Genomic DNA, 15,459 nt, shown 5'->3' with positions numbered 1-15,459 from the left:
AAAGAGGAGTACAGAGTCACTGATGGAAAAAGTCACAGTCTGATGGAAAAAGGCCAGAGCCAAAGGTATGGCTAGACTAACAAACTAAGATAACTTCAATACGGAATATTTTTGAAGGAAAATATCTTTAAGTATTTTGTGAGGAATCTTAAAATTGAAAAAAAAGGGGAGGTAAGTAAAAAATGTTTCTTACAGAATGAATTTCTTGGGCTGATCTTAGTGACGTCCATATTTGTGAGGATAAAGGTATTCTATGATATAAGGAAAAACATATCAGAGTCTTTTCTCATTAACCAATTTCAAATTTAGATCAACTAGAAATTGCAGTTTATCCAGAAATAGCCATGAGGCAGCCAAAAATTTATAGGCAAAAATCAATCTTTGCCAGAATATAAATGTATTTTTTAAAAAAGTATTTGATACTAAGATAGTCACAGGGCGTATATACCCCATATGAATGCCCTAATCTACACATTTTTTTCTGCCAAAAATAGAAATCCTCCATTTTCTAAACCTGTTTTATTCAATCTGGACCTTAACATTAATCATAGGTAGCTACATGGTACATTGGATAGAGTGCTGGTCTTAAAGTAAGAAGATAATCGTTCAAATCCTGCCTCACTCTTCCTAGCTGCATGACCCTGAGCAAATCACTTAACCTCTTCTCTCAGTCTCAGTTTCCTCATCTGTCAAATAGGAATGATGAAAGAACTAACTTTATAAGGGTTCTGAGGATTAAATGAGACAGGATATGCAAAACTTAAGGTGCTGTATATATGTTAGCCATAGCATTGTTATGTTTACTCTTTAGACCCTAATCTAAAAAATGAACAAATGAAAACCCAAACAAATTCAGCTACTCTGAATAATCACCCAGTAAGCGTACAGAAACAGCCTATGATGTACTGAGTGAGCACTGGGGCTACAAAAATGTATCAGTCTCTGGACACAATAATGCTCGTTAGATCTTGTGTCCTATCCTAAACCACATCTGTATAGTAACATTAATCAATAGCCGTTAATTCCAATTGACCTTTTTCTTCAATTAACTGATATGACAAAAGTCAGTTAGTATACTGGCAAATGTGACATATTCCTCTCTCAATGGGGCAGGTAGGGGGTGCCACAGTGCAGAGTGCTGGGTCTGGATTCAGGAAGACTCATCTTCCTGAGTTCAAATGAGACCTCAGACAATTACTAGCTGTGTGACCCTGGACAAGTCACTTAACCCTGTTTGCCTCAGTTTCCTCATCTGTAAAATAAGCTGAGGAAGGAAATGGCAAACCACTCCAGTCTCTCAAAAACCGATCCAAACTGTTGTACTGATTTTTAAGTTTTTGAGTTACTTTCGCCAATAAGCTTTAACTCTAAAACAGGACACCCTGCTCATTCATGGAGAATATATTTAGGACAGCTATAAGTGAGGAATCTCTGAATATTAATTGGCACTTTCAGGGATAATAGGGGCCAGAAATACAGACTGCCCTGTAGGAGGACCAGAAGAGTCTTTACGGTGGAGTTACTCAATTCCACTGCTCTCTTTTCCTTCTCCCATGTCATCTTCCCAGAGGTAAACTGGTCCAGGACATCATATGCATCTCCTTCTCCCTCTTCCTCTTGCCTCCTCCGCTTCCTTCTTTCTCTCTCTCCCTCTTTCACTTCTCCACCTCCCAACCCCCACTTTCCTGGGAACTCTGTCTTCTAGTGAGATTACTGCACTGATTGTCACAGTGAAGCTGGGCTGAGGCCAAGAACTGGGGGGGAAACTTCCCTTAACCCTTCCTCCCACTAATGCCACAAATATTAAAAACCATGAATAAAGAATATATACCTTAAAACATTATACAGGTAAAATCTTGTCAAAAGATGTTTTTGCTAAAATGAGCATTTCAAAATTACCATGAAGATTCACCAATCAGCCAGATGCATTCTGGTGTTTCTACAAAAATGAAATTTAATTCTGATAAAATAAAGGTCATCTCCTATTAATTTGGGGGAGGGATAGAATGCCACCTATTCCATGTATTTGATCACTATATACTACTTAGCAAGCTACAAAGCTTGGCAAAGGGTTTCTTTTTTTTTTTTATTGCTATTTTAAGCTTTGCAGCAGTATAAGATACAGATACTCAGCCCTCCAAATTATTTCTAGTCCCATTGATTTGTGACATGCCATATGGCGCTTATATTGAAGACATCCTGATTACCATATCAGAATTCCTATACTCAAATTAAAGGTCAGAGTGATTTTTATCATCTATGATCATGAGAAATGTGAGAGCTCCTTAGCCCTATCTTCTACTACCTCAAGGCCTAGAATCCAAGTTGCCGAGCCATTTAGGAAGTACTTAGAAGGAAAGCTAGTGACTTAAAAATACCTATCCTTCTCTCTTGGTAGAGCCATTTTGCATGAAGGTAACAATTCTCAGCTTTATCAATATCTGTACATGACAGGTACCAATGTTGAACTTTTACAGTGACAAAGGACCAAAGGTAAAAACAATGAAAGCTAATGCAGAAAGCATGCCTTGTGAAATCGACTTTTCATAATCCTTTGTCTAAAAAGAATCCAAGTCAGATGAGGTTGTACATGGAGACAGTTTTACAAACCCTTCTGGCAATGCAATCCTAAACTGCCGGAAACCTTTGCTTTATAATCACACTACAGAATAGGGAAGCCCCACCTTTTCAAACACTAAAATCAAAGTAATACTTTCACATAAAAAACACCTCCTATAGTACTACTAATGTGCTTGTGCTGGACATACACCTTAAGTCTCAGAGCTCTCAAGGGGTTTGCTGTGGAATAAAATTAGATTTCAACATCTGCCACCATCAAGAAAAAAATTCCATTTCTGTCTCCCATATGAAAACACTGTAACCAGCGAAAGGTAACTGAACCATGATACCTTAATGGTTATTACCCAAATCAACTATTTTTTTTTAAACAGTAAAATTAGGGGATTCTGCTTTCATAATTATTTGAATGTGTTATCTTACTAAATGTTTGACAGAATCCCAATATGATTTAATTGGAAAAAAACTGCTCATTTTAATATTTGGAGTATAAAAATATTCAATTGTAGTGATCTCACCTTTTTTCTTGCTTCAATGTAGGTAACCTTACACTTTCAAAGTAAATACGAAAATCCAACTTTACTCCAAATTTACTTGGAAATTTCTATTAAATCAAATCTCATGGGTATCCATCAAGAAGACACAATTGTAATAATAAACTCTACTAAAGGTATTACTATATAACCCTGTGGCACCTTGGTCAAGTGATTTAGCTTTTCCCAGGCCTCAGTTTCCTCATTTGCAAAGTGAGACAGGTTGGATTAGATAGCATCTGAAGTTTCTTTCAGCTCTAGGTACATCTGAGTAAAGACTATAAACATATTTATGATTTGTAAAAATACACATCATATTTTTGTAATGTAGTAGCAATTAAAAATTATGCCAGTATGGTTTAATGTACCTGCCAAAGTTTTCTAAAATTGTAGAAAATTCAAATTATAGCAGAAACAAAAGGACACAGAAATGAGCAAAATCACCCTTGTCTGTGAATAGGCTGCTTTGCCTCTTCCAGATCACATTTGCAAAGAACTGGGTTCTAGAAGGACTGAGGGTCTGGGTTAAGAGCCAAGAAGGAAAGACCCCCTCTCCACTCCTATCAGTGTGTTCTTAAGCAGCCCAACAAGATCAAGTTCTCTTGATGGTTAGCATGGTAGCATGGTTAGAGGGCTCATGTTGCTTCTCCCTAGCTAGTAAGTGCCACAGGAAATTTAAATGATTAACTCAGAAGATGAAGATACCAGGGCAAGCCCTGAGCCACAGGAGTCAGAGGCCACAGAACAGAATGAAGGGAAGGAAATCCCCCTTCACTGCACATTCATGTCCAATCTTCTCTCCAAAGGATGGTCCAAATCCAGGCTACTCTTAGAGTATGGTTCTAAACTATGAAAAGTCATCTGTCTCTTTCAAATTATTATCTTTTTAGTGCTGAAACTGCTGACTATGGGCAAGGCTAGACAGCTCTCCAAATATTTTTTTTTCCTGATCTGCATCTTCAACATGTTAAAACAGAACTTGAGTAAATAACTCTGTTTTGTTCTTCTCCTGGCTTGATACTTTCCCTATGTTGGCAGAATTCAATGCTTTGTAATAATTTCGGTTATTCATATCATAAAGAAGAGAAAGAAAACACAGTTTTAGGAGAGTAAAAGAGAAGAATGAAATGGTTGGGGCAGCAACAATGGAACCATCTTGGGTACCATTCATCATGGGGAATCTCAATTGGTTGGTCATTTTATTACCTGCTTATGTTTTATGAAGTCATTTGGACCAGGGAGATTTACCTTAACCCGATATAAAGAAATCAATTGGGCAGAACGCTTGGAAGTAGATCTCTTCTTCCACACTGGAAGTCCTTAGTACAGACACTAATAAAGTAGGCTGTTCAAGAAGTCCAGGAACATCCCTCATGTGATATAGTAGGAACAGTTTGGGTGCTGAGGAAGAGAAGGCTAGCTTACATTTTATAAAGAGACTGAGGTACAAGGGAGCAGCTGAGAGAGCTCAAGCACAGGACACAACACAGATATGCAAGGACCTGAGGGATCAGTTGAGCCAAACATGAGATGACACAGAGTTATATACAATTCTGTGATCTCAACCTTTTATTTTTAAACAAAAAAGTAACTGTTTTTTTTAATCAAGGTTGAATTCCATTATGTAATTAAAAAAAATTAATAGCTTGCCTGTTTGTAGTGTTTTGGGAGACACCTTTACCCTCTGAGAAAAAGGTCTTTTAACCTTGTTTTTTGAGAATACAGGCTAAACCCCAAAGATAGCATGTCGCCAAGAAAAGAAATGAGAAAAGATACTTGAATGTGAGCTCCTCCTCACTCTGACATTAAATCTCCAAAGTGAGAATGGTGGCAGGGGTAGACAAGGGGCTAAAGTGAGAACAGGACATTTGTCGTTAATGTACAGTCTTGCCATGTAAATAAAGATATCTGAAGAAGCATACAGGTTTGAAGCTGCTCTAACATTCTATCATAATTAGAAACATTTCAAGAGCCCTGTAATTTCCAATCAAAATTACAGTAATTTCCGATATACAAGCCATGATTCATGACAGAATTTTACATTCCATGAGAGATTACAGTGGCCTGATGTATGACACGCTGAGTACAGCACTAACATAAACAATTCAGTTTAATGTTTAAACAGCACTTGATGTTTAGAATCCCACAATAAAAGAAACATATTATTGTAGAAATTATCACTTTGACAGTGATTGAAGGGTAGGCAGGCATGTGGCCTATAAAGCTACAATTTTTACAGTCCACAGCTTGAGTTTAATCATTTTTATATAACATTTCCAAAATATCCCTTAAGTATTCCTTACAGCCTATAACTTAAAAAAGAGCAACCTCTTCCTAAACTGAAGCTTACATTAAGTTCCACTAGTGATGCTGCAACCGTAAAATTTTTTTAAATGCTAAAAATGGCTATTGTAACATCGCAGACTAAATGCACGATTGCATATTTTACCAGAAATGGACAGCTAAATGATTCTCAATAAAATCCCTTGGAAGGGCTTTCAGGAATAACAGTTTTCGAACTTTGAGGGAGGTTATTTGCAGACAGGTCTCATTCTTAGACTGGTCGACAAGCTTGCTGGAGGAGAAGTGCAAGGCAGCTTGTCATCATTGAGGCTCCAGAACCCAGAACAGGGACTTGCATAAAGCAGGGATCTAATGAATGCTTGCTGAATTGGATGAGGCATTCTATAAGTTTGTGATTTGTAGAACCTGACATCAAAGCCTGGAATGACCATAACACCTCTCATAGAAATGTTTTCCAATTTTTTGTTGAAAAGAGAAAATAATTCTCTATTCTGTTCAGCCTTTTAGATCCTCTTAATTGTTTTGTCAGCATATGCATATATGGTTTGACTTTACTCACAAAGAGTATTCTACTTGTATTGGAAAGTGAAGAATTTGTACAAATACCACTCAATATCTTTTCCCTTGCTATTTTTCATGAAATGAATAGAAGACTGTTTCATTTCTACTTTTCTGCATTCATATTTGCAAATTTCATAAATTTATAATAGATTGCTCACTGTAATTAAAACACTGTATACATTCATACTATTTGGAAGATTTTTGCATAAAAGGAAAGTATATAATATGTCAGTATACATGAAAATTTATTTGGAGGTTAAAGAATTCAGCTTTCCTTATAATAGTAGCAGTGAGCGAGGAGAGGTTATGGTCAGAACAGAAGAATCAGAATTATTATTTTAAATATTTATATGAGGAAAACCAAGGTAGTTAGAATATTTAAGTAACAGTAATAATTCAGGGCTTCCCCTCCCTCCCATAATATGCCGCTCTGTGACAATACTCAAAATTTCCAATTCTCCTAAACTTGTAAATAGGATCCAGCAGTAAATTTTTAAAATGTTTTATTCATCATGACCAAATAGGATTTGTAAATGTAATGTTCCTTCTCCTTAAAGTACTTTGCATTAATTATATATATGTATATATAGTGCGGTATTTACATATATATGTATATACACACATATGTGTGTGTGTATATATATATATATATATATATATATATATATATATATATATATATATATATATATATATATATGCTGTCTCCCTCTATTAGAATGAAAGGTCCCTGAGGTCAGGGACTATTTCATTTTTTCCTTTGTATCCCCTAGCACAGTTCCCAGATCGAAGTAAGTGCTTAACGAATACTTGTTTGACTGATTGATTTTTTTCATACTGTCCACATAATCCCTCCCCCTAATCTATTCCCACTGCACTACCCCTAGACCCCTCTGAACCTTCTTTTCCCTCTATTCTCTTTGCCCTGAAGATCTCACCCACTCTGCTACCTCTAGGTAGTGGTGCCCCAAATCTTTATTTCTGTGTTTTAATCTCTCTGTTCAGTTACTGTGCTGCATTTCCATCTGCAACCTGGATCTCCTACCAACAATTAAGTTCTACATGTAAAAAACTGAATATATCCCCTGCCAAGAACTGTTCATGCTCTGGATGTCCCCATTTCTGTTGAGTACCACCATTTTCCTAGTCAGCCTCAGACCTCTAATCCATCTTTGACTTCTTCCTCTTCCTCTTTTCACACCCAATCAGTGATCAACTTCTGTCATTTCCACTTCCCTTAACCCTAATCAACTTCATCATAAAGCCACCACACTGATCTTTCAACTATTCAAGTCTATCCATGTTTCTTCCCCACTCCAAAGCTTTTAGTAGATGCTTATTGCTTATAGAGGAAACTGCAAACTCCTTAATGCAACATTAAAGGTCCTTCACAATCCAAGTGCAACATCCACAGATATATTTAGCATTATTTGCTGCCTCTTCCTATACTACCGTGTTCCAGCCAAATTAGACCCCTGGTCATTCTCCCATCTTGTCCTGCTCCTTTCTTCCTCTGTTTATGCCGGGTATCTCTCACACCCAGGACACAATCCAGCCATGTTTTCTCCTGTTACACCCATCTTTTCATTGAAGAAATAGAACAGGTGTAATCCTTTCAAAGCCTTCCTTACTCCCATCTGAAAGCAATGCATCATTTGCCTGCATCATACTCCCCCTAATATTGGATGTGCTTGGGTACGTATTCTATCCTTCTCTGTTTACATTAAACAAGAATTAGGTTAATTTTTCAGCTTTGTATCCCTAGCATCCAGATACTCTAAATACATGTGTAGCAAATTCAAAAATACCCTAAAAGAAATTATGCTCTCAACTAAAGTATACTGTTGACCAAAGTCATGACTCAAGTGCACGGAGGAAAGACATGATGATGTACTGGCAACCCTACTGGCATCATTTATTTAAAACAAAAGAAAACCAAACAAAAAAAACCCAACCCAACTTGTTGCTTCCTGGTTTTGGATTAGGCTCTTACCTGGCTTTTGGTTGCTGCAACCTTTGCAAAGAGTGCTTGGGACACCTTTGCTCGCTTCATTTCCTGCTGAATCTCATCGTAAATGGAAGCGTTAATGTTCATGGCATTGTTCTCTGGCTTCCCATTCCGCTCCGTGGCAATTGTTGCTGTTTTTACCTAGGACATATTTTAAACATGACTGTCATTCTTTGGCAGTGAACAGAGAGATGTTGCATTGTTTAGAAGATTCGCAAACACAGCTTCCAAACTAGAGGTTGTTGTACTTTTTTACAATAGCCTTTACTACAATTTGGTCATCTACCATTATGTCCTGCCCAGAGATCAAGCTGCCTGAGCTAAGGAAGTCATATTTTCACAGGTGACTGCATTTGTAATAGGAGAGTCACTGCCAACTTACAACCAGGAATTACAGTGTCATAAAGTGAGTTTTCTGGAAAACAGACAATAGCTCCAAAGACTTGAAAACCCTAAAAGAATTATTCCCCAATTATCTTAAACTGCGATTCTAACCTAAAAAACAATTAAAATCATAATGTAGAGTGATATTTCTTCATTGGTGCCCAATGCCTAATACAGATAATTATATCACTGATAGGTATTACATATTCGTGATCTTTTAAATATTGACTTTGCTTTTATGCTTTTCCCTCTTACTTGTTTCATTTAAAAAATCTTCCATAACAAAGCAATTTTCAGTACTGCATATTTAAATCTTCTATCCATCCATGAAACAGGTATAGTGCCTTTCCTAATTATCATCAAGGCTTGTTCTATTTTACACGTGTGTGTCCAAGCTGTTCTGTAATTATTTCATCTTTTTCTGGCAACCATGTATATAGTTTTTCCTTTTGACTTGTGTCCCCACACTATCAGGGACTATTTCCCTCTATCTAAAAAGAACATTATTGTGCATTACTCAAAATGCACAATGACTCAATAAGATTTTTTTTTTTACAATATGTGACCTTGAAGTGAAGCATCAGCACTGAAGTGTATCAATGGATATGAAAATGCCAAATTGATAATTTCAGGCAGTGTCATAGATCTTGGGCAAATGCCAAACTCAACTTTAAAAGCTTACTGATATTACTATTGTTTTTTAAAAGTTCAAATAAGTAGATATTCTGCTACATTTACATTTTTTTAATGTGGGTTGATATTAATTAACTTGAGAACCTTCACAAAATCTACATAGAAATGATAAGATTTTCTTCCCTGAGAAATTAAAGGTTAGCTGGTATAGAAGCAAAATCTTATCTCAAATGTACAATGTACTTCTCCAACTACAAAAATTTTTTAAGGACTTAATTTTGTACAGGACTATACAAAGACCTAGGTCCTTTCTATTAGTAACTTAAAAATCTCATTTGCTAACATGTAACAGAAACAGGAGAAAATGAACTTAAGTTATAGAACGAACTAATGACCTCTGAATTCCTAAAGATATGTTTCCCCCTTATAATGTTACACAATTTGTCAAATGTAAAAAAATAATTTCCATGTTGCACAAAATCCTGGGTATATAAGAGTGGTTCTAAACAAGAGAAATTAATTTTTCTCCCATAAACACTAGATTTTTTTAACATTTGGCTCAAAAATTTATGTTCCTAATTTTTACAAAATTGTTCTTAGATGTGAGGCAATTATTATACTGGTTGAATTTTTAAATTACTTTTTGAAAATAGAGAAGTTATTGATAAAGTAAAAGAGAAACAAACGTCCTATGTAGAAAGTAAGACACCCTCGACAGTAGCTTCCCTTCATCACTAGTAGCTGAGTGACCTTGGGAAATTCAACCCCTCTGACCTTCAGTAGTCTCACCTGTGAAATGTTGTTGTCAAGCTCTTAAGGACAGGGGCTGGACCAGAAAATACCTTAAGGGAGATCCCTTCCAGCTCTGGAACTAATGATCCTAATTATCTAATGACCCTTTCATAGGTATAGTGACTTAAAAGATCCCAATGAAGTAATTTGGGAAACGATGTCATAGGGTCCCCCAAAACCTAGCACATTTACAGAAAGTGCTCACACCTCTATGATTTAAGATTTACAATTTATCTATGAGATGGACTTGCATTGGAGCAAAAGAATATATTTGGATGCTTTCATTTACTATTTTTTCCCTTCACTGTTTAAAGGATTAAAAAAATTTAATTTCAACATTACAGTGAAAACCCTTTGTTATGGAAATGCTGCTGGGGATATATGTTCCCCAAAACATTGAAGGCAAAGAGTACAGCTAGAGAAATCTACTTAACAAAATGTAAAGTGTAAACTAAAAACACAGCTCTGGGTACTTCTCAACAACAACTCTTTTCACTCCTTTGCAAAATGCACATGCTTGCACTAGAATTTAACATATGGCACCTGGACTCCGTTCATCTCTTTCAGTCCTCCCATTTGTTTTCTGGGTTCTGTCCAGCACAATTTCTCTTGAAAGATCATAACTTTAACTAAAAAAGCACAACTTATAAAATCATATAAATAATCCATTCAAAAGCTTAATATCATCATATATCACAGCTGTGGCTATTTTTGGGTGGAAACCAAGTTCTTGCCAAGCAGCTTTTCCAGTTTTTTTTTCTTTTCTGAAAACAAAGAATGTAAAAAGCACTGAAGTGTTTACAAAGGCAAGGAGAGTAAATCTTTCTTAGTCATTTAAAAAATATTTAGAAAAACTTATCCTTCCAAACTTATCTGCTCAGATACATATCTCATCGAAGAAGATTGATTATGGTTTAGGAGAACTTACAGAAAGTTTTTCAAAACAAGGCACATGCTATTGCTTAAGGGGTAACCAAGTTGAACAGGTTTTCACAACCAGGGAAACTCACACGTTTCCCCCAGGGAAAAACTGAAATAAAAACTTTTTTATCTCACACACTCTACTAAATACTGTTTTAGCTTACAATGACAAACAACAACTGATCCACACCCTTCTTTAATCCAGTTTTAGCTTTTAATATTATGTCCTAAATTAGAATTCATAAAGTTGCTCATTCCAGGCAGAACAAACTCCATTTCAGCTCTAGTCGGCAAACAGCACAGGCACTGTACTAAATGCAGGGCTTTCAGAATAGCTTTTATCAAGGCAAGATTTGCTACACAATCCATGAGTACAGAGCTGCCCAGAAGAACTGTTTTGATTTATGTGCAGGAGTGTTTGTTAGCTCTTCTCCCCCGTGGGTCTGGGTAACACCATTCGGGATATTCATCATCATTTATCATTAAGGCAAAAATTTTTAGCTTTAAAAATTATTTCCTGATTATTTATGATTTATAGGAAGCATAACACACTATTAGATTATCTGAACTGGTAGAATTTTCCATAATCTGTGTTCAGTATTTTATTGTTCAGTTGTTTCAGTCATGTCTGTCTCTCTGTGACCCCATTTGGGGTTTTCTTGGCAAGGATACTGCGTGGTTTGCCATTTCTTTCTCCAGCTCATTTTACAGGTAAGGAAACTGAGGCAAACAGGGTTAAATGAATTGCTCAGAGTCACACATCTAGTGCATATCAGAGAGCAGATTTGAACTCAGGTCTTCCTGACCCCAGACCTGGCACTCTATCCACTATGCCACTTAGTTGTCCTCCAAGTGTTCAGCACAGAATGCAGGCAAAAGTTTGGGCAGTGGCAGGGTTCAGGAGGCTCTTTATATAAAAAAGTTCTTGAGAAGACAAACTGGGGACAATTGAGGGAAACTATTCTGATCCAAGTCTTAACAACTTAGCATGGTGAATTCAAGCATCAATTTTGCCTATGTGATTTTAAGAAAGGAAACCAGGAATCTAAAAGTTATCTTAGCAATATTACCTAAAAATGCAAGATTCAATTTTGAAGTGTTTTTCATTTGTTCCTGAAAAATACTATCACTGTTATGAGAAATTATTGCTTAATATTTTGGTTTGTGTGTTTTGAGGACACTTTATCTATTTAAAGTAATAAAATTAATTTAGCATAAAATCTGCATATTTATTCTCTAACTTCCCAAAAGGTTTTTTGAATGCTATAAATCATTTGGAAGTTCCCTACAATATGATCTATGGTATCTATGCCATCGGGTTATATGCGTCAACGTAGCTATTTTAGAATGAGATGATTCTAAGACATCTTCCTTGCATCAGGATCTATGGGCCAATGGATTCTGCAAAGGAGTGGGATGAGTTAGAAGCCGTCAGCAGGATACTTCTCTGAACTTTATATTGAAGTAGATTTTTCACATGTTTTCCTATAATTAAGATACTTCTTAAAGTACTGTTCTTCCAAAACACATAATACAATGAATCAATCAAGTTTAATAAGCATATGCTTTGAAAGGAAATTTTTAAAATTTCTTATAATTTTCTTAAAAATGACTCCTGAATTTTCTCCAAAATTTTAACTGATTAAAGAATGAATTAAAATTGTCTGAACGCAGAAATTTTCACCCTAAAACTGATCCGAGCTTTGTTCCTCTTAACAGAGAGGTAGGGGAGAAAGCAGGGTCAAGGATCATAAATGCCTAATATTGCATAAATTCGTTATATGGGGAGGAATGGTATAACTAGTATGTCTATAGTGCTCCGAGGCTTGCAAAAATCTTAATAAATATCATCTTATTCTCACAACAACCTTGGGAGACAGATACTCTTATTATTCCCATTTTGCAGATGAGAAAACGGAGGCAGGGGTTAAGTGACTTGTTCAAGGTCACACAACTAGTAAGTATGAGGCTGGATAGGAACTCAGGTCTTCCTGTCTCCAAGTCAAGAACTCACTCTATCCAGTGTGCCACCTCTGGCTCCATGGGTGGGGAGGATATAAGATGATTTCCAAAAAAAGGCATCAAAATAGTCTTTAAAAATTGGCCTGTAGTAGAGAAAATAATTTTCAATTCAATTTAAGTACATTAAGTGCAAGGCCCTGTGATTTTCAGAAAACCATGGAAAATAGCATTATTGAAATTGAGCCTAAATTTTATTTAGAATACTTTGTAAGATCAGCCAGGAAATAACCTAAATTCAAAAAAGTCTTCATTGATTGGTTAGTTGATTCATTTTTTTCATAGGCTCATAGGAATTAGAAGTTATCAAATTCATCTGAGCAGGCAGAACTGTCCCTAACTTTTTGAATCTAGAATAAGGTTAAATGTATCTTAGGTGCACACTCAAAAAGTGACCCAATGACATTGACAACCATCGGCTCTAATCAACAGCCCAACAAGTATTTATTAAGGATCAGAATTTTAAACCTAGAGGGTTATCCTTGAGGCCATCTAGTTCAATCCCCTAATTTTACAGATAAAGAAACTGAGGCCCAAAGGGTTTAGAAGTGATTTGAATTTACATATTGTCTGTCTTAGGAGTTTTTTTTCCCATGTAGTCCACTCACATACCCAACGTATTTACAATAGCATAACTTTCCATCTTTCACTGAAAAAGAAGATAATTAGTAGTCTCATCTTCCCATTCTAAAATGAATTTCTCTCTTTTTCTTAAGCACTCTTTTGTGATTTTTGGTGAGAAACAAATGTTTTAATATAACCCAGATGAAATCTTTCAAACGAGCTGTCTTACTTATGTGTGTTTGTCCTTCATTGCTGAAAAAGACCATGCCATCAGAGAAATAATGACATGCCTTGCACTTTGTTTTGAGTGAAGGAGGACTGTGCAGGTCACCAACCTCACTTCTCCTCCTGGGCCATCTGAATCCAGTGACCAGATATTCATCAGGATGACTGGAGATGACCCAGGATGAGGCAATTGGGGTTAAATGACTTGCTCAAGGTCACACAGCTAGTGAGTGTTAAGTGTCTGAGGAGAGATTTTTTATCCACTGCACCACCTAGCTGCCCCTGTCTTATTTAACAGAGGGAAAGAAAATCAGGCAAGGAGAGGTTGAACAACAACTGCCTAACCATAAAGGAAGGTCAATTAATTAGTTCCTACCTCAACCTCATCCCACTGGATACTAGGGAAATACAAAGATTTTAACTTATCTTCTCCGCTTCCTATAGCAAGCTGATCTTTTAGCAGCCATAACATAAGTAGCTACCCCTTCATTCATCTTAAGTTTTTCCAGTTTGGAGAGTTATGGATATTATATTAGAGAATACGCTGTATTATCCTGTGCCCCAGGAATGAATTTATGATGAAGGAACTCAGAAGCTGTCAAAAAAAGGAGGGGGGAAAATAACCATTTTATTACAATGTTTTAAATCATATTATCTTCATTTTATACATGAAGAAATTGAGTGGTTGAGCAGCCTGGCCAATCACAGTGCCCGTCAATGTATGAGGAAGATTTAAATCTAAGTCTTCCTGAGCCTAAGTCTATTCATCTACCTGACCCTAACACACCTTTGGAGCCTCTTGGATAGAAGTTAGTGAGCCAAGTAGTTCACTTTATTTTGTCACATTCTTACCATTGGTCTAGTTTAACTCACATCTCAACTCAAGCTTCCCAGAATGGATTGTCCTCAGAGCATTCCCAGTGAGTCCGAGTACATCAAGGAAAATCCATCGTCATAGGTTCACATAAAGATGGGCTTAATTTATATTCACTCCCACAAGTCAAATAGGGATCATTACTGCAATGTGCTTTGGAGACTGTATCTGGGATACGACCTCAAAGAGAAACATCAAGATTTCTCAGCAGTGACGAATGCATGGAAAAGAATCTGAGGCTGGACTAGGTCGCTCTTAAGGCATCTGCACTGCTTTTCTCTTGTTCCTTTGTGTTTGGTAAGAACTAGACTGACCAGGTGCCCAGTAGTTTTGTCTGTAAATTAACTATAATTGGTATGTTTTTGATTTACAGTTTGTATTGATGATGTACCATAAGCATATTAAAACTCCATGTGTGACTTATCACTAATTTTTAGAAGTTGCTACATTTCAGCTCTTGTTAGTAGAACTCAGACTACTCTAGGACATGCTTTTAAAAATAAAAAACACATTTCAATGCCACTTCACTAAAAAAAAAAACAACCCCAACAAATCAAAACAAGTTTTAAATTAAAGTATTGAATTAACTCCATTCAAGGGACAGTTATTAACCTATAATATTATCTAATATCAAGCTGTGCTAAGTGGCTTCTAGATTGGAAACCTTAGTATTTAATAGTCTGATTTTTCCATCTCTTTAAATCCCAGCTGCTCCCAATTCTTGCCCATTCTACTCTTGGTTAACACCTTTTCTATTCATCAACTTTTTTTTTCTTCCCACTGGGATCAATCTACTGAAGGCTCTAAATAGATCTTCCCACCTCCATTCCCTGGACCTCTAATTTACCTTCTACATCACTGCTAGATAAAGCAGCTTTCTTATGCACGGCTATGTCATGGAACACACCTCAGTAGCTCCCATCACCTACTAAGTCAATAAACATTTACTAAGCACCTACTAAGTACTAAGCACCAGGGATACAAAGAGGCAAAGGACAATCACTGCTGTCAAAGAGCTACAGTTTCAAATTTCCTCAGAGGCTTAAAGAACCTTCATGCTCTGG

The 15,459-nt window shown here is 36.4% G+C and overlaps 1 protein-coding gene across 7 annotated transcripts in view; it reads right to left on the bottom strand.

The window, feature by feature from the left end:
* SATB1 (SATB homeobox 1) overlaps positions 1–15,459 on the bottom strand; it is a 116,950-nt gene that overhangs the window by 30,578 nt on the left and 70,913 nt on the right. For all 7 annotated transcript variants that reach the window (XM_072651227.1, XM_072651228.1, XM_072651225.1 and 4 more), the window contains one exon: positions 7,969–8,124. In XM_072651227.1, coding sequence (XP_072507328.1) covers positions 7,969–8,124 — 156 coding nt within the window. The remainder of the gene's footprint in view (positions 1–7,968; positions 8,125–15,459) is intronic.

This window comes from Notamacropus eugenii, chromosome 3, assembly GCF_028372415.1.
Source record: "Notamacropus eugenii isolate mMacEug1 chromosome 3, mMacEug1.pri_v2, whole genome shotgun sequence".
Lineage (NCBI taxonomy): Eukaryota > Metazoa > Chordata > Mammalia > Diprotodontia > Macropodidae > Notamacropus > Notamacropus eugenii.
This window is presented reverse-complemented; position numbering and strand designations above follow the sequence as displayed.